Source organism: Heloderma suspectum, chromosome 6, assembly GCF_057233095.1.
Source record: "Heloderma suspectum isolate Gila_16-S chromosome 6, 16-S_ref, whole genome shotgun sequence".
NCBI classification, from domain to species: Eukaryota; Metazoa; Chordata; class Lepidosauria; order Squamata; family Helodermatidae; genus Heloderma; species Heloderma suspectum.
This window is the reverse complement of record NC_139463.1, coordinates 118,881,668-118,907,426: the sequence shown is the minus strand read 5'-3', so window position 1 is coordinate 118,907,426 and position 25,759 is coordinate 118,881,668. Positions and strand designations below refer to the sequence as shown.

The 25,759-nt window shown below is 46.5% G+C and overlaps 1 protein-coding gene across 1 annotated transcript; it reads right to left on the bottom strand.

Moving 5' to 3' along the window:
• Positions 1 to 178: 178 nt before the first annotated feature.
• On the bottom strand, positions 179 to 25,217 carry LOC146342853 (vomeronasal type-2 receptor 26-like). Its single transcript, XM_084808038.1, has 6 exons — positions 24,952 to 25,217; positions 15,800 to 16,091; positions 13,308 to 14,174; positions 11,820 to 12,047; positions 10,739 to 10,865; positions 179 to 1,080 (listed from the first exon to the last, which is right to left on the bottom strand). The coding sequence occupies exons 1-6, from the start codon at positions 25,215 to 25,217 to the stop codon at positions 179 to 181; spliced, it is 2,682 nt and encodes an 893-aa protein (XP_084664164.1).
• Between the last annotated feature and the right edge of the window lie 542 nt (positions 25,218 to 25,759).

The window sequence follows — 25,759 nt, the reverse complement described above, 5'->3', positions numbered from 1 at the left end:
GCAGGGGAAAGAAAATGGACTTGATGATTTACCTTTCCTTCAGATGACACACAAAGATGACATATGAAAAAGATGGGCAGGACTGGCATGTCTGGAATCCCAACCTCATAGCTCTGAAGAGTAACCCCACTATCTCCATGTGTTGAAAGTAACACCTTTAATTGAACAGGTTGATGCTTTATTTTCTTCTCCTTATTAGCTGCTGCCTGCTGTTCATCTCAGGCTTGATGAGAATAATGTAACATTTGGGCAGAAAGATACAGCCTAACAATCCAGCACTGGAGGCTACAATGGAGAAGATCTCGACAGCTACCATGTATTTGCCCTTGGTGCTTAGGTAGGCAGGAACAAAAGACAACCAAACACTGCAAAATATCAGCATGCTGAAAGTGATAAACCTGGCTTCATTAAAACTGTCAGGCAACTTCCTGGCCAGGAAAGCCACCGAGAAGCTAAGGATGGACAGAAGTCCCATGTAGCCCAGGGCAAGAGAAAACATGAAGACAGAGCCCACATTGCATTGCAAAGTGATTTCTTCAGTGACTGAGTGCATATCTAAATCTGGGAATGGGGGAGAGGTTCTGAGCCACACAACACAAATGCCAGCCTGAATGAGGGAGCAAGAAAGGACAATGGAGGTGGCCAGCCTTTTCCCCATCCACGTCGTCATGCTGGACCCTGGCTTGGTGGCCATAAAAGCGACAACCACTGTGATGGTTTTGGCCAAGACACAAGAAACAGCCATGGAGAAGATCAAACCAAACAATGTTTGTTGGGGAAGGCAGCTCAGTTGGCCAGGCTTGCCAAGGAAGAACAAAGAAGAGAGGAAGCAGAGCAGGAGAGAGATAAGGAGAGTGTAGGTGAGGCCCCGGTTGTTGGCTTTGACTATGGGGGTATCTCTGTGCTTAATAAAAGTTTGCAGCACCAAAGCTGTGATCAGGGAAAAGGAAAGAGCAACAGAAGCTAAACTTCTCCCCAATGGTTCTTCATAGGACAGAAAGCTGATAACTTTAGGGATGCATCGATCTCGGTCCTTGTTTGGATACTGATCTTCTGAGCATTGAAAACAGTCATCTGTGTCTGGAAAAGAAAGAAGGAGGAGTCATCTATTTAATTTCTCTCTGGAATATGCTTTTTTCAAATGTAAGAGGATTTTGCCTTATTCCCAATGGGATCATCTTGAGGAAGAAACCAATTTGCTCATGTATACCCATCCTCTTTGTCTCCCCCGTCCCACCCCAGGGTTAGGGATGTCAGAGAATGCTGTGACGGCAATCAGTGAGGCCAAATGCCAGTGCACTTCGCATAATGAAGTCCCTGCCCCCTCCACCCACGAAAGGCATGTGAAATGGAGCACTTACCTTCTCTCGTCCGCGCTGCTTTGCGAATGGCGGCCGTCTTGTGGCCCCATTCGCTTCCTCCTCTTCATAGCCTATCATGGCTCAATACAGGGACACAAATGGCAGCGGCTATGACAGCTGCCATTTGCGTCCCTGCAGGGCACCCCAGCAGCCAGATGTCTGGCTGCGGGCGGCTGGAGCCGGTTGGCGGCTCCGCGGCTTGGCCATGGAGTGGAGACGGCCAGGCAGGATTCCGGAGGGAGGCACGGAGCACCTCTCCCCCGTTGATGATTCCAGGGGGAGGGATGGAGCGCCTCCCCACCACCACAGATGCCCCTGCGTGGAGCCAGGTAAGGGATTCATACATCCCTACCCAAGGTATATATGGCCAACTCCCAAACCTTTATTTGTTACACTACTATTCCAAAATTATACTCTCATGGGTGCTAATGATTAGAAACTTTCAGCTTTGTCAAATACTGTCCTAAATCCCAATCATTTAGAAAGTTTCCAGACATCATGACTCACCCTATCAACTTTATTATTTATTAGGGATGTCGGAGAATTCCACTACGGATCTCAGGGAGGCCGAATGCCAGTGCATTCGGACCCCTGAAATCGGTGGCGGAATGGTCCGCCACCCCCCGCACCCCCTGGGATGGGACTTACCTTAGGCGGATCTTCCTGGCGGCGGTGGCTCTGGTGGCGGTTCGGTGGCGGTTCGGTGGTGGCATCGGCGGCGGCCGGTCTTCTGACCGGCTGCCACCACCGCCATTTCCAGTAAAAAAAAAAAAAAATGTGAAAGGCTACATAAAGATTTACATAGCCTATCACAGCTAGATTTTTAAAAAACACCGTGATAGGCTACATAAATATTTATGTAGCCTATCACGGCTGATTCAAAAGAAAAAAAACGTGCGTACGCAAATGGTGGCGCCCATGGGTGCCTCCATTTGCATACGCGTGTTTTTTTTCTTTTAAATCAGCCATGATAGGCCACGTAAACATTTACGTAGCCTATCACGGCTGACTACAGGGATACAAACGGCGGTGGCTATGGCCGCCGCCATTTGCGTCCCTGCTAGCCAGTGACCAGATGTCTGGCCGCTGGAGGAGCTGGCCGGCGGCTCCGCAGAATCCCTACAGAGCGAAGCAGGCCGGCCAGGATTTGGGGGGGAGGGAAGGAGTGCCTCCCCCCTGGCCAGAATTTCATGGAGAGGGACAGAGCGCCTCCCCCCCCCCACGAATGTCAACTTTGGAAAAGGTAAGTGACTTTTGTACATCCCTATTATTTATGTACTTTTTTTTTTAACTTCAGCAAAACTTCATTCCCCGTCTTCAACTAATGATGGCTTATGTTGCTACAGAGATATGATCCTGCTATCTGATATCACTGTTTTCTATTGAGGAACTAGCTATCAAAGTCAGGAATCAGGATCACTGTTAGTGGAAGAAGCTTTAAACTTGTCCTGGGGACACCATCAGTTGATTTCAGGTCAAGAAAGTGACCTTTCAACATCCAGATTCATTTGAATTGATATTTGTGTTGGTGGACGGACGAATATGTATGGCTGTATGGAGGCACTTGTCACCCAGCACATTCAGTGCCTGTGGCCCTCAAGGCCAGAAAGCTCACCCATCCCTGACTGAGAGCATTCCTGGTCATTCATAATAGGGGGATCTTCAGGATTCTTCCTCCCTGCATAGGATACAACAGCTTGAACCCTCAAAGGCCTGCCATTTTATCTTGACATTTTGCAGATGAAGTCACTCATATCCATGCCGACTTGGAGGTTCTTGTTTTCACAAAGTCTGAAATGGATACAGAAGTGCACCAGCTAGCTGTTTTATGGATACCTTTCAGCTTGTGCAACCTATAGACAAGGAGAAATTGCTTTGAGGACTTAGGCCAACATCACGCTTTTTGGATTCCTCTCCACCCTAGTTTGTGGAATACTCTGGAGCTGGGCTGGATACTTAGACCTGTGAGGTGGCCAATTTCTACTTGGGGGCAGTGAAATGATCCCTGCAGCTTTGAACGAAGCAGTGTTGAAGCCCTTGTTGAAGGAATCAAGTGTTGATCCTCTGGTTCTGGATAACTACCGTCCAGTGTCAAACTAAAAATTCTTGAATAGTGTTTTTCTTTGCCTGGAAAAGACCCAGGTTGTAGGGCAATTTGAGAGCCTAATCCAAGAGGCACGGGGTCAAGAACAGAAGCACCAGTCCAGTAAGAGCACAATGCAAGGTAGGAGTAGTCAGTAAAGAGCCAATGGTCACAGTATTCCCAGCAAGGGAGAGTGGGTACCAAGAAGCAGTGTCAAGCAGAGGTCCAAAGTTCAGTAGAATGGAGGTTCAGTCAAGGAACAAGGTTAGGGAAACAAGGGTTCATGGCACTGGAGCTCATGATAAGGGTCCTGCCAAGTGACGCAACTAAGTGCTGATATAGCCAGAGTTTCCAGAGCCCTTCTGACAGAGACAGCAGCAAGTCCTCCTTTGGGTAGATGTTTTACTCAGGAAGCATAACTTTACTCCTCAGTAGACCTTTACTCAGGATGAGTCAAGCAACTATGATCGTTGAGGCTCAACCTTCATGTCTGCATGCCAGCCTGTGCCTCCACGTTCTGGTGTCAATGCACTTGAGGATAGGGTGGAAATTCAGTTGTTGTTGTTGTTGTTGTTGTAGATGTTGTTGTTGTTGTTGTTATTGTTGTTGTTTCCCTCTGTTACCATTGGTGAGGAATAGTGCCTCAGGAGTGCCATCTTGAGGTCCGTCAGAATGCACTTCTGTAGAAGGGCCTCGTGAATCTTCTCCCCAGATGTCAGACGTGCTTTGGGTCTCCCTTTCATCAGGAGGGCCCACATGGAGGGTACAATCTGCCAGGTTGAGTTCTTCATCTGATGGGTTATCCCAGCTGTTGTTAGGGTCAGGCATGACAGGAAAATGTCTGGAGTGCGTGGTGGACTTGCAAGTCCAAAGAGTGCTGGATGATAGCGATTATGTAGATTCATTTCAGTCAGGTTTCAAAGCCGGTTAAAGGATGGAAACAGCCTTGGTTGCACTGTTGATGATTTATGCCAGAAAATGGATGTGGGGTGGGGGGAGGGAAAGCCCCTTGGTTCTTCTGAACCTCTCAGCAGCTTTCGATATCATCAACGATAATAACCTTCTAGAGCATTTGTCTGGTTTGGGCTTCAGGGGCACAGTGTTAAAGTGGTGTCAATCCTTCTTGAGCAAGCGGTATGAGAAAGTGCTTTTGGGAAACATTTGTTCCATCCCTTGACCATTCACCTGTGATGTATTGCAAGGGTTCATTTCCCCATTATTGTTAACATCTACATGAAACTGTTTGGTGGAGTGACCTGGTATTTTGGGCTGAAGTGTCATCAGTCTGTGGATAATATTCAGCTCTTCTTCCCATTTCCAACCGAGGAAGCCTAGGTGGCTGCTGTGCCCAGGGCTGTGTTTCCACCAGTGATTTGTTGTTGTTGTTCAGTCGTTCAGATGTGTCCGACTCTTTGTGACCCCATGGGCCATAGCATGCCAGGCCTTCCTGTCCTGTGCTCTCTCCCGGAGTGTGGTCAAGTTCATATTCATTGCATCGGTGATGCTATCTAGCCATCTCATCCACTGCCGTCCCCTTCTCCTTTGGCCTTCAGTCTTTCCCAGCATCAGGGTCTTTTCCAGAGAGTTTTCTCTTTGCATTAAGTGGCCAAAATATTTCAGCTTCAGCTTCAGTATCTGTCCTTCCAATGAGCACTCAGGTTTGATTTCCTTTAGGATTGACTGATTTGACCTCCTTGCAGTCCAGGGGACTCATAAAAGTCTTCTCCAGCACCACAGTTCAAAAGCATCAATTCTTCGGTGCTCAGCCTTCCTTATAGTCCAGCTCTCACAGCCATATGATGCTACTGGGAAAACCATAGCTTTGATTAGACGGACCTTTGTCGGCAAGGTGATTTCTCTGCTTCTTTCTATGCTGTCTAGGTTTGCCATAGCTTTCCTCCCCAGGAGCAAGCGTCTTTTAATTTCATGGCTACAGTCACCGTCTGCCGTGATCTTGGATCCCAAGAAAGTAAAATCTGTCACTGCTTCCATTTCTTCCCCTTCTACATGCCAGGAAGTGATGGGGCCAGATGCCATGATCTTCGTTTTTTTAATGTTGAGTTTCAAACCAGCTTTTGCACTCTCCTGTTTCACCCTAAACAAGAGGCTTTTTAGATCCTCTTCGCATTCTGCCATTAGGGTGGTATCGTCTGCATATCAGAGGCTGTTGATAATTCTCCCAGCAATCTTAATTCTGACCTGTGATTCATCCAACCCGGGGTTCCTCATGATGTACTCTGCATATAAGTTAAATAAGCAGAGTGACAATATGCAGCCTTGTCGTACTCCTTTCCCAATTTTGAACAACTCGTTGTTCCATGTCTGGTTCTTACTGTTGCTTCTTGACCCTCATACAGGTTTCTCAGGAGACAGGTAAGGTGGTCTGGTACTCCCATCACTTTAAGAATTTGCCAGAGTTAGTTGTGATCCACACAATCAAAGGCTTTAGCGTAGTCAATGAAGCAGAAATAGACGTTTTTCTGGAATTCTCTTGCTTTCCCCATCATCCAGCGAATGTTGGCGATTTGATCTCTAGTTCCTCTGCCTCTTCGAAACCCAGCTTGTACTTCCAGTAGTTCTTGGTTCACATACTGCTGAAGCCTACGGTAGTTTGAACACTCTTTGGCGTTGTCCTTCTTTGGAATTGGAATGTAAACTGACCTTTTCCAGTCTTGCGGCCATTGTTGAGTGTTCCAAATTTGTTGGCATATTGAATGCAGCACTTTAACAGCGTCATCTTTTAGGATCTTAAATAGCTCAGCTGGAATACTGTCATCTCCGCTAGCTTTGTTGTTAGTCATGCTTCCTAAGGCCCACTTGACCTTACTCTCGAGGATGTCCAGCTCAAGTTCAGTGACCGCACTATCATGGCTATCAGGGACATTCAGATCTTTCCTGTATAGTTCTTCTGTGTATTCTTGCCACCTCTTCTTAATCTCATCTGCTTCTGTTAGGTCCCTGCCTTCATTGTCCCTTATCATGCCCGTCTTTGCACAAAACGTTCCCTTGAGATCTCCGATTTTCTTGAAGAGATCGCTAGTCTTTCCCATTCTCTTGTTTTCCTTGATTTCTTTGCATTGTTCATTTAAGAAGGCCATCTTGTCTCTCCTTGCTATTCCGTGGAACTCTGCATTCAGTTGGCTATATCTTCCCCTTTCTCCCTTGCTTTTCACTTCCCTTCTTTCCTCAGCTACTTGTAAAGCCTCATCAGACAGCCACTTGGCTTTCTTGCATTTCTTTTTCTTTGGGATGGATTTCGTTGCTGCCTATTGAACAATGTTACGGACCTCCGTCCATAGTTCCTCAGGCACTCTGTCTATCAGGTCTAATCTCTTAAATCTATTCATCACCTCCACTGTATATTCATAAGGGATATGATTTTGGTCATACCTCAATCGTTAAGTGGTTTTCCCTACGTTCTTCAATTTAAGCCAAAATTTTCAACAACAGGCTCATGATCTGAGTAGGGGTGAACGAAAGTCACTTACCTTTTCTCGCAGCTTTTTCGCGGTGGGGGGGAGCGCTTCGCTGCTCCCCCCGCGAAGTTCAGGCCAGGGGGGGAGGCTTCCCGCCTCGCCCGGCCGAAATTCAGGCTGGGGGGGGAGGCTTCCCGCCTCGCCCGGCCGAAATTCAGGCCGGGGAGGAGGCTTCCCGCCTCGCCCGGCCGCGAACACGAAAGTAAAAAAAAAAAAAAAAAAATTCCCCTGATAGGCTACGTGACGATTCACGTAGCCTATCACGGCTAGATCTGCAAAGTCAGCCGTGATAGGCTACGTGAATCGTCACGTAGCCTATCACGGGTGACTTTAAAAAAAAAAAAAAGCGCGTACGCGAATGGCGGCCCCCATAGGGAGCCGCCATTCGCGTTCCTTATTTAGTTGCTGTAGTCTACGTCAATGTTTACGTAGACTACGGCGAAAATAAGGGCAACGCAAATAGCGTTGCCCTTATTTTCGCTGTAGTCTACGTAAAGATTGACGTAGACTACAGCGACCAAATAAGGAATGGGAATGGCGGCTCCCTATGGGGGCCGCCATTCGCGTACGCGCTTTTTTTTTTTTTTTTTTTAAGTCACCCGTGATAGGCTACGTGACGATTCACGTAGCCTATCACGGCTGACTTTGCAAATCTAGCCGTGATAGGCTACGTGAATCGTCACGTAGCCTATCAGGGGACAGTTTTTTTTTTTTCTTTGATTGCAATGGCGGGGGCGGCAGCCGGTCGAAAGACTGGCTGCCGCTCCCGCCCCTCTCGAACACCGGACGAACCGCCAGCCGGACCCGCCGCCGGGAGGGACATTCAGGGAAGGTAAGTCCCGTCCCGGGGGGGGGCAGGGGGCGGGGGATTTCTCCCCGAAACTTGTTCGGGGGGCCGAACACGTTGGCGCTCGGCCCCCCGAAGTTTCGGGGAGAAATTCTCCGCCATCCCTAGATCTGAGCCACAGTCAGCTCCAGGTCTTGTTTTGACTGACTGTATAGAGCTTCTCCATCTTTGGCTGCAAAGGACATAATCAATCTGATTTCGATATTGATCATCTGGTGATGTCCATGTGTAGAGTCGTCTCTTGTGATGTTGGAAAAGCGTGTTTGCTATGATCAGCGTGTTCTCTTGGCAAAACTCTAATAGCTTTTGTCCTGCTTCATTTTGTACACCCATACCATGCCTGCCTGTTATCCCAGTGATTTCTTGACTTCCTACTTTAGCATTACAATCCCCTATGATGAAAAGGACATCTTTTTTTGGTGTTAGTTCTAGAAGGTGTTGTAGGTCTTCATAGAAACGATCAACCTCAGCTTCTTCAGCCTCAGGGGTTGGGGCATAGACTTGAATTACTGTGATGTTGAATGGTTTGCCTTGGATTCGTACTGAGATCATTCTATCATTTTTAAGATTGTACCCCAGTACTGCTTTTCCCACCCTTTTGTTGACTATGAGTGCTACTCCATTTCTTCTAAGGGATTCTTGCCCACAGTAGTAGATATGATGGTCACCTGAATTAAATTCGCCCATGCCTGTCCATTTTAGTTCGCTGATTCCCAAGATGTCGATGTTCAATCTTGCCATCTCATGTTTGACCACCTCCAGCTTACCTTGATTCATTGATCTGACATTCCAGGTTCCTAAACAATATTGTTCTTTACAGCATCGCATTTTCTTTTCACCACCAGACACATCCACAGCTGAGTGTCCTTTCGGCTTTGGCCCAGCCGCTTCACTCTTTCTGGCGCTACTTGGAAATTCCTTCTGCTCTTCCCCAGTAGTATATTGGACACCTTCCGACCTGAGGGGCTCATCTTCCGGCATCATATCTTTTAGCCTTGTGATACATTCCATGGGGTTTTCTTGGCAAGAATACTGGCGTGGGTTGTCATTTCCTTCTCCAGTGGACCACATTTTGTCAGAACTCTCTGCCATGTCCTGTCCGTCTTGGGTGGCCCTGCACGTCATAGCTTATGGCTTCACTGAGTTACGCAAGCCCCTTCACCACAAAAAGGCAGTGATCCATGAAGGGGACCAGTGATTTACTCCAAGCCAAATGCATATTGAGGTCATTAGGGATAGATGACGTCATGGCCATCCAGCACCCCACCCCCACCGCTGAGCTTATCAGGGAAAACACAGATTTCCTGAGAGTGTTTAAAGTCTGATTCTTTTCTTCAAGTTGTGTTCTCCCCGGTATAGTGGCTGTGTGCCCAACCTGTGTCATTGACCTCTGGTATGCCAGCCCTGCCTAGAGGTGCGTCTTTTACCCTGATCCTGCTCAATGGGTATTTCTTGTCTCCAATCCCTGTGATTCCCAGCATAAAACAATTAGTGTCTACTCAGAAGTAACATTTTGCTCAATGAGCCTTCTCTTCCAAATCAGAAGCAATTCATTTCCCACACCCCGTTGCAGCGATCAAGCACAGCAACAGAACAGAAAGACTGTGGCTCATTAGAGGCTTCTCTTGAGTACATCCGAAGTAATTTCTAATTTTCATCTGTGTTAGTGAGAAAGGGGGGGCTTTGGGGGCAAGGCTCTCTTATTGGTTGAACAGCCTCTGCCACTCGATGATGTTCACTCCACCACCACCACCACCCTTCCCAGAAGAATGTTTGGAGAAGCGACTTAAAATGGGACGATGCACAGCCCCGTGGAGCTTTGCCGGGACCAAAAGTGGCTCCCCGAAAAATGCAAGTAAGCCACTGTATTCTTCTCCTTCCATTGTTGTGGAAACAGGACCCAGGACAATGCTTAATCCTTCTTGGGCAGGTAGGCCATCTGTTGCCCTACCTCTACAAGACAGATCTTGCCTTTCTTATCCTGTCCTTTATTATCTGTATGGGACACATTATCCTGTCATTTTATTATTCTATCCTTTATTATCTGGACAGGACAAATCCGATGTAATCGTGTCTGGACAGGACAGATCTTGGCTTTATTATCTGATCCTTTATTATCCTGTCGTCTCTTCTCCTCTCCTCCCCTTTATTATCCCATGTGGCCCCACACCTCTGGAATGGGTCAGCATCAACTGTCCATCCCACCCCAACAGTGCAGGCTTTTAGGAAATCCCTGAAGACTTACTTGTGTTCCCTGGCATTCCCCGACTACGTTTTATCAGACTGTTCTGGGTTGTAGGTGCAATTATGTGTGTGGGGGAGGGGGTTGTCTTCTGTTGGAGCCCACCCTTGGGAGGGCTCTCACCTTGAAAGACAGCCTAGTAATATCAGAACTAAATAAATTGTAATAAATGCAATGGTGATTTCTTATAATAACCTTCTAAGAAATCAGAGCATATTAATCAAATATTTAGTGTCTTCATAACTGGCTATTTGATGATCTGACTACAAACATTGATACAACCTAGACGAATGGATGGTTAACGTCCATCAGAAGTTCTTTCCCAAATGAGGAAAGTCTTAACTGAGATTTGGACATCAGCTGGATCTTTGGATCTTAGGAAGCTGCCTTATATCCTGTCAGGCCATTGGTCCATCTAGCCCAGTACTGTCAACACTGACTGGAAGCAGCTGTCCAGGGTTTCAGGTGGGTGTTTTTCCAGGCCTACCTGGAGATGCCAGGAATTGAACCTGGGACCTTCTGCATGAAAAACAAACAAACAAATAAATACATGGTCTACTACTGAGCTCAGATGACAATCAGGAGTTCTAGCAAATGGACATGATGATACATATATAGCCCTGACCCTTACCAAGTGGTTGCATGTGGGCTAGGAAATCTAGAAGTTCAAAAATGGTAGTACAGTATGAATCCTAACTGGTGTAACATTTCATGCATCACATCACCTACCCGTTTGGTTTGAAATCTTCCCTTTTGGACACAGATTACAATCATAGCAACAGAATTTCTCCCCTTCCTTCTTTCTCTTCTGAGATCCAGCCTGGCAGGAGTCACTACAGAGAGAAAGGGGCAGGACCTATCCATAAAGACGAAGAACATTTACAGTAGGAGACATTGGAAACATTTATTGAACGTTAGCTGGTACAGAACTTTCTTTTTTAAAAAAGTGATCACTTGGCATGGAAGATGCAGAACATGGTACATGCAAGCATCTTCTAGAACTTTCTGGGACATGGCAAATATTACTTTTACCATGTGATGGTTCCCCGAGAAATACTTAAAAGCTCAATGAAAGAAATGGCTAACTTTGCTGCGTGACTCATCACAGAAATTCAGGGACAGCCAATTAGTGATGTACGGATTGTGTTAAATCAGCTCCATCTGTGTTTTGGGGATTGTCAGGCGCCTTTTGTTCTGTCATCCTCCCATCACCGGAATTAGATTTTTATTTTATTTTTTGGTCCCTGAATTGGTCTCCAAAAATCTGCAAATTCCCCTCAAAGGTGCATTTTCACACTTCAGCCTGTGGGGAAAATGCACATCTTTTCCCGTTGTTTGTTTGTTTCTCATATTTTTCTATCACAATATTTGTGCAAGATCTGAGAAAGTTTGAAAACAGGTCCACAAATCCATGGAATTCCCCTGACAGGGGAAAGCTGGTCTGTTGTGGAATCTGCTGGTCAGATTCATGAAAATCCTAAATCATTTGGTTGTGTTGTGGATTTCTCCAACATCCCTCCAGACAATTTGGAGAGTAATTTCAAGGTCCAGAGTCCTATTGTATCCCACATTTTGTTTTTTTCTGGCCTTTTCTAAGCCTTACCAAAGTTTCATCAAGGCATAGTAAATAATTACCATGGTTCTGGACATCATTCCTGACTTCCTCCATGTCTCTCTGTAGTGTAACATGTGGCTCTAACTTGACAGGGTCAATTCAGACAGTGAAGTGTATCTCTGCTTCTGGATCCCATTTCACACACCCTCATAACAGTGCGCCTCCCATGATGATTAAATACCATTGAATCCACACCTGATTAAAACTCCTGTGCCAAATAATGGTGTCCTCATTAATGCTGAATACTTTTCCTTCAACGGCATTGGGATTTACCCATCCAACTTTCACTTTAAGGAAGGACTTGTTTGGGAATGTGACAAAGTTTGTTATATCAAATCCCCCTTCCATTTCCCCATGATCATTCAAAGAGACTCTTTCTCCAGCAGAGTTGTTAAAGGAAATGCCTTGAAGAAATGGGTGGAGCTAGTTGGAAAAGAAAGGAAAACAGAATAAAGCCTTATTGATGTTTTCACATAGAAAACCAAAATGCCTTCCCTTACTGTTCTGTGGTTGCATCCAGACATGGACACACAGAGCACACTCACCAAAATTAATGGGAAACATTAGACATGACTAATGTAATGATTTCACTGTGTCTATTCAAAGAATGACTAGGGCTGGATCCCAAACATTGTTGTATGCAAATTCATCAGAAAAAAGAAGATTTTTTTGTGACATACTAATGAAAAATTACTGCTTCTTTCTAGGGATGTACGAGAGTCACTTACCTTTCCACGGATTCCATCCATGGTGGGGGGAGGCGTTCTGTCCCTCCCCCCGGAATCCTTGATGGGGGAGAGGCAATCTGGTCCTCCCCCCCCTGAAATCCTCAATGGCCGGCTGTGCTCCGCAGCGGCTCTGCGGAGCAGCCAGCCAGGCCCAGGCCAGGGCTGTCCGCAACCAGATATCTGGTGGAGGGCTTTGGGTAAAACAACAACAACAACAACGAGTACGCAGATGGCGGTGGCTATGGCCGCCGGCATTTGTGTTCCTTATTTTTCGCTGTCTTAGTCTACGTAAATATTTACGTAGACTAAGACAAAGACAAGAAAGGGGAATGCAAGTAGCACCCAGTATGCTATTTGCGTTCCCCTTTCTTTTCTTCATCTTAGTACTTAAATATTTATGTAGACTAAGTCGGCGAAAAATAAGGAACGCAAATGGCGGCGGCCGTAGCCGCTGCCATTTGCATACGCTTTTTTCTTTTTTTTACCCAGACATGATAGGCTACGTAAATCTTTACGTAGCCTATCACGTCTATGGGGGAAAAAAACAACAACCACTGACTGCAAATGGCAGCGGTAGCAGCCGGTCGTAAGACCAGCCACCGCCGCTGCCATCGCTGCTGGAGCTGCCGCCATCCGAAACATTTGACGCAGGTAAGTCTCATCCCAGGGGGATCCGCGGGGGGCAGGGGGGTGGCAGGCCATTCCATGATGGATTTTGGGGAGCCGAATACACTGGCATTTGGCCTCACCAAGATCCGTTGCAGAATTCTCTGACATCCCTACTTCTTTCCGGTTTGGCTGCAAGGATAGAGAAATGCGATCCAATATGTGTTTATGAATGAACAAGGCGTATTACACCTTTGACCAATTCTTCAGTGAAGAGAAAGTTGGATACTGTCTAACTTTGTGCTAATCTATTCATGGGAATGTACTCATACTGTTATGGAGCCATTACCCGCCAAGGCTTCAGATCTTGAAGTTCACCTTCTCTGCCATGCAGTGTTGCTCTGTGATTCGATCTAGATGAGTACAAGGCATGTAAAGCATATGCCACAGCATAGACAGCATTATAAATACTGTAGCTGTGGCCAGTCATGCGCATCTCAAAAAAAGGCCCGAGAAGGCTCTCCAGCCGCTCCTCCCCACTGCATCTCCCAGCAACCTTGTAGAGCACCCTGGGATCTGGAACTGAACAGTCGAATGCTTGCTCCCAGAACTCCTTGAGAAAATCATCTGCCTCTGCCCAGTTGGGTTTCAGGATCTGAAGATACTTCTGGAACCCCAAAGGTTCATTTGCGTGAATTGAGAAGTAAATGGCACCTTGAAACACCTGCAAATCAAAGTCCCGTCTTATGGTTGCTAGAATAAAATCAATCTGTGCCGTTACAATCCACACCTTTCCAACCAATGTATTTTGCTCATATCCAGGAGTTCTTATACCAATTGTAAAATACCATATATACATAAGGGTAAAAGTTTCACCATAGATGACAAATATTCTGGATTTCCGAAAATTGATAAATTGATAGAGATTATTTGCCACAGCATTATCTTCATTTGGAGAACGCAAGTGTACTTGGCTGGGGATTCGGCTTGTGAATGCTGAACAGATTCCATTTTGGGAAAGCAGAGGCTCCAGGGCCTGCAAGAAAAGTTCTCCATGATCATCATCCACCACAAAGAGCCCAACCCACGTCCATCCGAAATGCTTTAGCAAGCTGATAATGCCGTTATACTGATGGACTTCGCTTGGGACCATGCGGTAAAAGGAAGGGAGCTGCATCCTCTCACTCACTGCTGGGGCAAAGGAGCCATACGTGAGCTGAAAGGAGTAAAAATAACCAGAAGAGAAAGGATTTCAATGAAATAAATTGTCAAAAGGTGTATTTTATGTAACATTCATACTGGGAGATAAGTTACATTAGAAACACAAATCTATCCATACGATAAGGTACCATATGAAAAGCTGCTATTTAATGTATTTAATTTCACAGTATTTATATGCTGGCGTTCACCCACAATTTTTATTTATGTATTTATTAAAATATTCCAATGCCAATTTATACATTGAAATCTCTACGTGGTTCACATTAAATCAGGAAACAACTAATTTGGCACAATTTCTGTCTTTGGAACCACACGTCGGCGACTCTTCCAAAGGCTGGGAGCTATCAGCGACTAGAAGGCCCTCTTACGCACCACTATCTGGCAACGTTTTGTTTCCTACAGAACAACCAGTAGGCCTCCTCAAAAGATCTCAGTGTTTTAATGGGTGTGTATAAGGGAAGACAGAGAATGGAATGGTGGTCTCCTCTCTTTGCTGCCCAGAACATTGGTGTTGTCAAAGGGTTGGGGCTTGGTGGTGGTCGTGGTGGTACTGCCATTCAGAATCATTTCTCCTATCTAGCAGGAATTCCTCCTGTCATGAGTCCTGCTGTTTTTGTCCTGGGAAGATGTTGTTTTCCATGTCAGAGTTCAATGTTTCACCATGTGTCTGATAATTCACTTGTTGTTTTTCATGTAGCTGGTGTGTTTGAAATAAAATATGGTCTCATTGTAGAGCGGTGTTAAGTGGGTGCCTGAGTGTGTCTGTGTAATATAAAACAATGGATATTTTCTAAGGCAAATCCTAACTTGACTTGGGAGTTTTTCCCTGGTGTTAAGCACGGGATGTTTAGGGTACAATCCTGGGCATGTTTAGACAGAAAAAAAGTGCTACAATTCGCAGCATTTCCCAGCAAGTATAACTGTTTGGGGAATGCTGGGAAGTTTGGGACTTTGTTCTGTCTAAACATGCACAGGGCTCCACCCTTCAGGAAATTAATTTTAGCTTGTGTTTGACTAGAATTTACCTAGTTTGCTCCTCCAATCTCAAACGCAGATTCGGTCTGTGGTCAAAGATGGGATATTTCCACATTTGTGATGTAATTAGAAAATGTGCACATTTGAATAGATATATTCAAGTATATAGACTGATGAGGGTGGATGTAGAAACATTTAGGTTAAATATATTTTGGAATACTCTATTTTTAGTCTTTCTGTCTTATATATATAGATATAGATATTGATACATGGAAAAATCATGGAAAAATACATCACTTTGAAAAATGCACAGAAACCTGATTTGTTTGAGGTAAAATTCAGAGAACCTCAATGAGCTTGGATTTTGCTGATTTGCACATCCATACTTAATGATTCTTCTGCCATCACGATAGGGAGAGAATGATAGAAAATTTGAGAAAGGAATCTGACAAAAGAAGCTGACTTTTCTGCTTCCTCCCCCATTCCTGCTTCTCTCATTTTGTGTTGTAATTTAAATATCAAAGAAGACTTTGCTTTTCAGTCTCTCTCTTTCTAAACTTCTGTAACCTTGATCATATAGTCAAGTAATAGAAAGCATTACATATGAGCCGTGAAGGTCTCACAACCCCAGTGCACAGATCCTACCTGTGGAATCTTGTAGGGATTTAAGATTTTTGCCATGTGGAGTGAGGTATCAAAGGCAAGTGCCCCAATGACGGCTATTAATTTTTTGTCGGTATCACATTTATAGTTGGGGACAAATTGATGGGTGTTGAAGAGAAGAGCCATGGTGGTACGATAGGTCATCCGTGCATTATTGTAGCTGTCATAGATGCGGAATCCAAGTGTGACATTCAGTATGATCTTGGGATTTGCATTGATCTCATTAACAGCAAATGCCAAGGACAAGATTTGCTGGTAGAACTTTGTCATCATCCTGCAAATAGAGAGAAATACTCTTTACTTGGAGAATTGGACAAAACACAGAGATCTTTTACCACAGCCTTTGTCCACACTGCTCAAGATTAGGTCTTGGTTTTAAGAATGTACTTTCAGTTGTTACAGATGGCTTTAAAAGAATATATTGTTCTCTTTCTTAAGCCAAAATTAGATTTCTGGTGCATGAGAAATGATACTCGGAAGGAATCAACACATGTAGTGGAAATGGTTTACACTTAAATACCCATAGCATGCGCGAGACAGTGTTTAGAAGGCCATAGGATTGTTTGGTTTCTGGCAACTGACCTTGGAGCTCACACTCTGAGATCGGTTCCCAGAAAGCGTCCCCCACCCCTCCCCCACTGGCTGTCAGGCAGTGTGGATCATTCCCGCACTCCCTGCTTGGATGAGCAGTGTGGAGGGGGCAAAAGGGGGCATTCCTGGGATCATGCAGGGGTGGGAGTGTGGAAAGTGATGTTCTGATGCTTCCTATGTGTCATCCGGCCTCCCCCTGCCTCCGCACTGCAAAGTCCTATGGCAAGACAGCCAAAATCGGCTGTCTAGCCACGAATGCAGGTCAGCCAGGGCTCAGAGGAGAAAAAACACTCCATGTTCTACCAACCATGCATTGGATAGAGGGTTGCCTCTGAATTCGGAGGTGGCCACCTATCCCGATAAGATTGCTCCCTCCATTTCTTGTCCTTCAGTAATTCCTCCCAAACGTTCCATTCTGAATAGGGATGTATGAAAGTCACTTACCTGTTCATGGATTATGCTGATGCTGGGGGGGAGGTGCTCCGTCCCTCCCCCTGAAATTTTGCCCGGGGGTGGGAGGCGATCCGTCCCTCCCAACCCGCAAATCCTGGCCGGCCGGCTCCACTCCGTGGGTATTGTGCGGCGCCCCCGGCCGGCTATAGCCGCCGCTGTTTGCGTCCCTGCAGTAGCCATGATAGGCTACGTAAATGTTTACGTAGCCTATCACGGCTGAGTAAAAACAAAAAACGCGCGTATGCAAATGGCGGTGCCCATGGGCACCGCCATTTGCGTTCCTTATTTTGGTATGTCTTAGTCTACGTAAACATTTACGTAGACTACGGCGAAAATAAGGGGAATGCAAATAGAGTAGCGTCTATGCTATTTGTGTTTCCCTTACTTTAACTGTAGTCTGTGTAAATGTTTACTTAGACAAAGACGTGCCAAAATAAGGAACACAAATGGCAGCGCCCATGGGCGCCGCCATTTGCGTATGCGCATTTTGTGTTTTTTATTTTACTCAGCCGTGATACGCTACGTAAATATTTACATAGCCTATCACGGTGTTTTTTACAATTTAGCCATGATAGGCTACGTACATCTTTACATAGACCATCATGTTTGTTTGTTTTTTTAAACTTGGAAATGGTGGCGGCGGCAGCTGGTTGGAAGACTGGCCGCTGCAGCTGCCACCGCCGCCCAACTGCCGCCGGAGCCGCCGCCGCCGCCAGGAAGATTCGCCACAGGTAAATCCTGTCCCAGGGGGACGGGGGGGTGGCAGACCGTTTCGCCACCGATTTCGGGGGGCCGAATGCACTGGCATTTGGCCTCCCCAAGATTCGTGGCAAAATTCTCTGACATTCCTAATTCTGAATCTTTTGAAGTATGGAGCAGAACAAACAAAGTCACGTGCAGGTAGGGATGTCAGAGAATTCCCCCATGGATCTCGGTGAAGCCGAATACCAGTGCATTCAGCCCCCCAAAATCCGTGGCGGAACGAAGCCCCCGCCCCCCCCCCTGCAAAAGGCACGCAAAACAGGACACTTACATGGTGCTGTTCGCTCTGCTTTGCGAATGGCGGCCACATCTGCGGCCGCCATTCGCTTCCCTATTTTTGCCATGATAGGGTATGTAAATACTTACGTAGTCTATCATGGCTAACACAGCAGTGCCATTTGCATCCCTGCAGAGGCCGTGATAGGCTACGTAAATATTTTCTTACCCTACCACGGTAAAAAGACAGGGGCGCAAAGGGTGTAGCGGCCACCATTTGAGCCCTTGTTTTTTTTGCCGTGATAGGCTACGTAAATATTTGTGTAGCCTATGACAGCCAAAAAACAGGAATGCAAATGGCAGCCACTGCCATTTGCGTCTGCAGGCTCCACATGGTGCCTGAGAATGTACCTGGCCGGTGGCTCCGCGGAGTTGCCGTGGAACAAAGCCAGCTGGGTTAGGATTTCCGCGAATCACCCTATCATAGGGATGTACGAAAGGTACTTACCTTTCCGCGGACTATGCTGATGCAGGGGGGGAGGTGTTCTGTCCCTCCCCCCAGAATCCTGGCCAGGGGGGAGGCACTCCATTCCTCCCCCCTGGAATCCTGGCCAGCTGGCTCTGCTCCGCAGGGATTCTGCAGAGCTGCCGGCTGGCTCCGCCAGCAGCCGGACATCTGGCCGCTGGCTAACAGGGACGCAAATGGTGGCGGCCGTAGCCACTGCCGTTTGCGTCCCTGCAGTCAGCTGTGATAGGCTACGTAAATGTTTACGTAGCCTATCACGGCTGACTAAAAAAACCAAACAAATGTGCTTACGCAAATGGCAGCGCCCATGGGCGCCGCCATTTGCATTCCTTATTTTGGCATGTCTTAGTCTACGTAAAAATTTACGTGGACTACGACGGTGAAAATAAGGGGAACACAAATAGCGTAGACGCTACACTATTTGCGTTCCCCTTATTTTCGCCGTCTTAGTGTACGTAAATGTTTACGTAGACTAAGACGTGCCAAAATAAGGAAAGCAAATGGCGGCGCCCATGGGCGCCGCCATTTGCATATGCGCATGTTTTTGTTTTTGTTTTAAATCAGCCATGATAGGCTACGTAAACATTTACATAGCCTATCACGGTGTTTTTTTTTAAATCTAGCCGTGATAGGCTATGGAAATCTTTACATAGCCTATCACTTTTTTTTGTTTTTTTGGTTTTTTTTACCTGGAAATGGCGGCGGGGGTGGCAGCCGGTCAGAAGACCGGCCGCCGCCGCCGCCGAACCACCGCCGGAGCCGCTGCCGGAGCTGACGCCACCAGGAAGATCTGCCTAAGGTAAGTCCCTTGACTTTCATACATCCCTATGTGCAGGACATACTGCTAGATCATTATCACACTGTTGGAGGCACCGTCCACAGCTATGCCCAAGGGTTTTGAGGCAAATCCAGAAATCATTACCATCTTTCTGCACTTGTTGAAACTGCATCTGCTTCATACACCCTCTGTATATTTTTTGGGCACAGGTTTGGAAACTTGAAATGGATGGTTGATAAATGTATTTATGTTCTTCTTTTTTAACAAAACGTAACTGATTTGCAGTGTCTTGGACTGGACCTGAATCCAGTCCACAGACTCTGCAGTCTGTGCATTTCCAGATGTACAATGCAATTCAATCAAGAACAACAAATGGGTTCAAAAATATGTAGGGATGTACGAAAGTCACTTACAGTTTCGCAAATGTGATTCGCGGTGGGGGGGAGGTGCTCCATCCCTCTCCCTGGTATCCTTGATGGGGGGGAGGTGATCTGGCCCTCCCCCCCAGAATTCTGCCTGGCTGGCTTTGCAGAGCAGACAGACAGGGCCGTCTGCAGCCAGAGTTCCGGCCATGGATGGGCTGCTGCGGATGCAAATGGCAGCCAATGTAGTGGCCGCCCTTTGCATCCAGCCACGCTGCTGTGATAGGCTTTGTAAATATTTACATAGCCTATCATGGCAGGCAAAAAAACAAACAACCAAAAACAGCGTACGCATATGGCAGCGGCTACGGTGGCCGCCATTTGCCTTCCTAATTTTTTGCTGTTTTATCATACGTGAATGCAAATAATGTAGTGGGCGCTATTTGCATTCCCCTTTTTTTCACCGTAATATCCTACATAAATATTTACAAAGGATAAAATGGCGAAAATAGGGAAGGCAAATGGCGGCCGCCGTACCACTGCCATTTGCGTATGCTGTTGTTGGATTTTTTGCTGTTGCGTATTCTGTTGTTGCAAAAAGCGTATGCTGTTGTTGTTGTTTTTGCAAACAGCAGATGCAAATGGTGGCCACGGCAGCTGGTCGAAAGTCCAGCCACCACCGGAGCCGCTGCCGGAGCTGCCGCCGGAGCCGCTGCCACCGGAACATCTGCCCCAGGTAAGTTTTGACCCGGGGGAAATCCGGGGGGGGGTGCAGTGGGTGGGAGGCCGTTCCGCCATGGATTTCGGGGGGCTGAATTCTCCGCCATCCCTAGGAATATGTGCATTTGAAAAATGCTTACAGAACTGTGCACATTTTCAAAATGAACATAATTGGTTCATACATTTGGGAAGGTTTGCATGAAAGGATAGAGGAATATCTATGTAAAAGTAAGGCTTTTAATAAATCCCAAACTTTATCAGGGCTTCTGCTTCCAGATTCCTTTTGGGATTATTAGGGATGTATGAAAGTCACGTACCTGTTCGTGGATTATGTTGATGGTGGGGGGGAGGCGTTCCGTCCCTCAGCCCAGAATCCTGGCTGGCTGGCTCCGCTCTGTAGGGATTCTGCGGAGCCGCCAGCGGGCTCTGCCAGCAGCCGGACATCCGGCCGCTGGCTAGCAGGGACGCAAATGGCGGAGGCCGTAGCCTCTGTCGTTTGCATCCCTGCAGTCAGCCGTGATAGGCTACATAAATGTTTCCGTAGCCTATCACGTCTGACTTAAAAAAACAACTACAACGCGCATATACAAATGGGTTCCTTATTTTGCGTTCCTTATTTTGGCATGTCTTAGTCTACATCAAGATTTACGTAGACTAAGATGGCGAAAATAAGGGGAATGCAAATAGCGTAGCAGATGTTCCGCCACCGATTCCGCCAGGCCGTTCTGCCACTGATTTCGGGGGGGCCAAATGCACTGGCATTCAGCCTCCCCGAAATCCATGGTGGAATTCTCTGACATCCCTAATTTCCATCAGCTCATTTGCATGTGGTCTTCTCCTTTATGATTTGTCTTTCTTTCTGGGCAAGTTCTATATGTTTAAGTATAAAGTAGGGATGTATAAAAGTCACTTACCTTTTCGCAGAATCTTTTGTGGTGGGGGGGAGGCGCTCCATCCCTCCCCCCAGAATCCTCAATGGGGGGGAGGCGATCCGGTCCTCCCCCCCCGGAATCCTCAACAGCCTGCTCCGGCCTGTCCACAGCCGGATTTCCAGCCTCAGACGGCCTGCTGCAGATGCAAATGGCGGCCACCGTAGGTGCCACCATTTGCATCCAGCCAGGCAGCTGTGATAGGCTATTTAAGAATTTACATAGCCTATGACGGCTAACCCCCCCCAAAATAATCCTGAGCGTATGCAAATTGCAGCTGCTATGGCAACCGCCATTTGCGTTCCCATTTTTTCCGATCTATCTTGCGTAAATATTTACGTAAGATAAATCAGCGAAAAACAGGGAACGCAAAAGGCGGCCACTGTAGCCGCCACCATTTGCATACGCTCAGTGGTTTTGGGGGGAGGGGTTTGCCGTGACAGGCTACATAAATTCTTACATAGCCTATCACGGCTGCAAGGATGGCAATGGCGGCAGCAGCAGCCCGGCCATGGCTGGCCAGGACACCAGCTGCTGCCGCCAGAGCCACCGCCACTGCCGGAACCGCTGCTGCCACCACCGGATCCGCTGCATCTGCCCCAGGTCAGTGTTGTCCTGGGGGGGATTCCGCGGGGGACGGGGGGCAGGAGGCCATTCTGCCACAGATTTCGGGGGGCCGAATGCACTGGCATTCGGCTTCTCTGAAATCCATGGCGGAATACTCCGCCATCCCAAGTATAAAGCCACCAGATGGCATTGTGCTATTGCTGCAATAAACCACCGTCTCATCCGTGCACCATACAGGAGATTTACCACGGTTCATAGGCAGAGGAGGAAAATGCCAGACTTCCATCATCATGGAAAACAATCACAACAACCACAACAAAGAGTTTGTTGCAAAGAGCAGGAGCTGCCCTGGAAGATGACAATGTAATGCATCGGACCCCCGAACTTCAATGAGTGATGAATCATGAGGACATGATAAATGTTTTGTGAACCCATGGCTTAAATCTCAGAATCCGATACCAATACAAACCCAAACGAGCTTTGCAACAGAACTCAAAGAAGCTTGATGAGCTTGAGTGTTGCCCACCAAACGTTGTTGTGCTACTGCTTGCTTGCATCATTCCTGACTGGCCATGGTTGAAGTTGGAGTCCCACAACATCTGGAGTGACACAAGTTCTGTGCTCGTGCTTCAGACTGTGCAGCAAATTCATGCAGCAGTGAAAGGCCTAAAGAATTATGATCCTAGTGCAGTTCTTCCCAGTTTGCTTTAACCATGAAATCAGATCAAAGTAGTTGCGGAGGGAGCATTATCAATATTGAGAACCCATTAAGTGGGCCAGTAGAAAGAAAGTTTATGAGAAGACCACTAAGTGGGGGGAGGTGCAGCAATATTAATTTGAAGGTAAGACATACAAATGTGAGCTGTCTTTAATATGAGAATTCAGGAGAATATATTAGAGTGGCTACAAGGTAGAAAGAAAATGACCATTTGTATTCTGATAGATGAGGCAGGAGAAAGCACAGAGACATAGATGAGGTGGTAAAATGCAGAAGTTAACCTGGTGAGAGATGTGGATTCTGGATATGAAAGAGCCTTTCATCTAATAAAACATCATTTACACAGCATTTCAAGAAATGCATTTTAGAAGGTAAATACAATATGGGATATCTATTTTGAATCTAGTAAATGTATGCCCAATTCCAGATTTCTGGCATGCATTTCTTTAAAAATATGCAAGATTGCCACCATATGTACAAGCACATTTTTTCAGCAGCAGTAACATGTATCTTTTGGAGGAACAAGTGGGTTCTGCAATAAAATATTGCTGTGTATCCTCACCTCCAAGCTCTTGTTCAAGGTGCCAGTCAGAAAGCCATGTCCTCCTCCTGGATATTATCCCCCACCTACTGGTTTTCCTGTTTTGTTTTATTTTTTTCTTTTATTTTTCTTCCCCTAGCTGACACTCAACATTTCCTCATAAGCATGCACAATTACCATTGAGATTTAGGGGAATTTTTCGCCTCTCCCAACATGGATTTTACAATGCTCTATATTTCTGCAAAGCTTGCAGTTTTTTTTTCTTCCCCTAGCTGACACTCAACATTTCCTCATAAGCATGCACAATTACCATTGAGATTTAGTGGAATTTTTTGCCTTCTCAGCATGTGGATTTAAGATGCTCTATACTACTGCAAACCTTCAGTCTTGCAAGCATACTATTTCCTCCCTGCTATTTCTCAGTGACCCCATTTTAGTTCATTTTCTGTAGGCGTACATTTCTGTTCACTATTAGAGAGACTAATTTTCAAAACATCTGCCATGCCCTGGCCATTTTTGTGTGCCAACATTATCCATAATGGACATTGTGGTTTCATTTATCTAATTATTAGAGATGTCAGAGAATTCTGCCACAGAACTCGGTGAGGCCAAATGTCAATGCATTCGGCACCCCGAAATCCATGGCAGAACGAGGCCCCCCTGCCCCCACACAAAAGGCATGTGAAACGGGATTACGACCTGCTGCCCTTCGCACTGACTTGCGAATGGTGGCCACATCCGCCATTAGCTTCATCACTATAGCCATGATAGGCTGTGTAAGTATTTACATAGCCTATCACAGCTACGGCGGCCGCTATTTGTGTTCCCTTTTTTTTTTGGCCGTGATAGCCTACGTAAATATTTACGTAGGCTATTATGGCAAAAGGGAGGGGTGCAAATGGCATAGTGTTACACCACAGTAACATATCTCATTATGAGAGGAAGAAGTCATGGATATGCAGGGTAGAATATGTACATGTGTTACCAGTAGGGATGTCAGAGAATTCCGCCACAGATTTCAGTGAGGCTGGATTCTAAAGAATCCAGCTCCCCCGGAATCTGTTGCAGAATGGCCTCCCACCCCCCACCAAAATCCCCCCACAACGGAACTTAGCTGGGGTGGACATGGCGGCGGCGGCAGCTCCGGCGGTGGTTCCGGTGGCAGCTCTGGCGGTGGCGGCTGGTCTCCCAGCAGGCCGCAGCCAGGCTGCTGCAGCCTCCATTTGCACCTTGTAGCCATCATAGGCTACGTAAGTATTTATGTTACATAAAAGAGCAGGGCAAAGAGCAGGGGTGGAAATGGTCCTCTTTGCCGTGATAGGCTATGTAAGTATTTACGTAGCCTATCACGGTAAAGGCAGCCATGGAAATGGCAGCCACTACACCATTTGTGTCCCTGCTCTTTGCCGTGATACGCTGCATAAATAATTACGTAGCCTATCACGGCTGCTTGCAAGGACGAAAATGGCGGCCGCTACGACGGCCGCTATTTGCAGCTGAAGCAGCTCGACTGTGGCCGGAAGTCTGGCTGTGGACGGCCCCGGCCGGCGGCTCCGCGGAGCCGCCACAGAGCAGAGCCAGCCAGGGAGGATTCCAGGGAGAGGGACGGAGAACTTCCCCCCCACTGTGGATGCCCCTGCATGGAGCCACGTAAGGGATTCGTACATCCCTAGTTACCACCAGTCAAAACGATGTCTGTCTGAAAGGAAAAGCTCTATGATCCTTCAGCATTCGCTTCTGTTTACAGTAATTACGGTTATCATCTGGCCAGCTTCAAATGGGGTGGGTTAGAGTATTTTAAACAATGTTGTAATGTATAATTCCACTGTTTTAAATTGTACTGTTGTACATCGCCCAGAGTGGCCGGGTGACCAGCCAGATGGGCGATTAAGAAAATAAATAAATAAGTAAATAAATAAATAAAGCAAGCAAGCAAGCAAGCAAGCACGGAAGTTTTGTTTTTGTTTTTACCGCATACACTCCGAGAACTCCTGCGAAGGATGTTCCTTGAATGAAAATTCTCCAAAATAGAAATTGATTGCAGAAACCATCCCACCAATAAGGAGGTCCCCAGACAGCTTTGACTCATGTAGAACAGGGATAGGATCAGAGAGGAGGCATTTCATGGTATCTACTTCACACACCCAATAAAGAAGCAGAAGCAACAACAACAGCACTACCAGCCCAGTATTCTGGCAGCAAAACTTCTCTTTAGATGCAACAGCACCTGCATCCATCTACAGCCTCTGCTTGGTTCTGGAGGCTCCCTTGGCTGGCATATGATTTTGCCAATATATTTCATCAACAGAGACCAATTTCCTTTCTTTACAGCAGCAACAGGGGCCAAAATCCATGCCTCAGACAGTCAACAGAGAATGCCAATACATTCCTGAATTCTGGCTTATAAGGCCTGAAGAAACGAGTGTCAGAGATCAAAGTGACAGAGCCCTGCCAGCTTCTTGCTACGAATGGCACAAAAGGAGGGGTTAATGTCACCACTTTCCTTCTTGCTTCATGGTTGTTTTCTAGCCTTCTGCAAATCCTCTGTTCCTTTCTCAGGGGTAAACACAAATTACAGTGGAGAGGATAATAACAGGGATGAGAATTATTTCTTGGCTCTGAATAGCAGCTCGGATCACAAACATTATTTTTTGTTTTTGTTAGTGTTTTTTGATGTTTTTTTTCAGATCAGAAGATAATTTTTCTTTACTTAGTGTGTGAACAATTCTATGGGTTTCACCTTGTGAGGAAATACCAGCAGGAGTTTATGAGCATAAGA

What these genes read in the sequence shown, in the direction of transcription:
- LOC146342853 (XM_084808038.1), bottom strand. Translation starts at nt 25,217, where the DNA reads ATGGATGCAGGTGCTGTTGCATCTAAAGAGAAGTTTTGCTGCCAGAAT. An exon ending in GAGTTCTCGGAGTGTATGCG is followed by an intron (nt 16,092 to 24,951) that starts GTAAAAACAAAA and finishes CTCTATTTGCAG; the next exon opens with GATGATGACAAAGTTCTACC. An exon ending in ATCCCTACAAGATTCCACAG is followed by an intron (nt 14,175 to 15,799) that starts GTAGGATCTGTG and finishes TACTCCTTTCAG; the next exon opens with CTCACGTATGGCTCCTTTGC.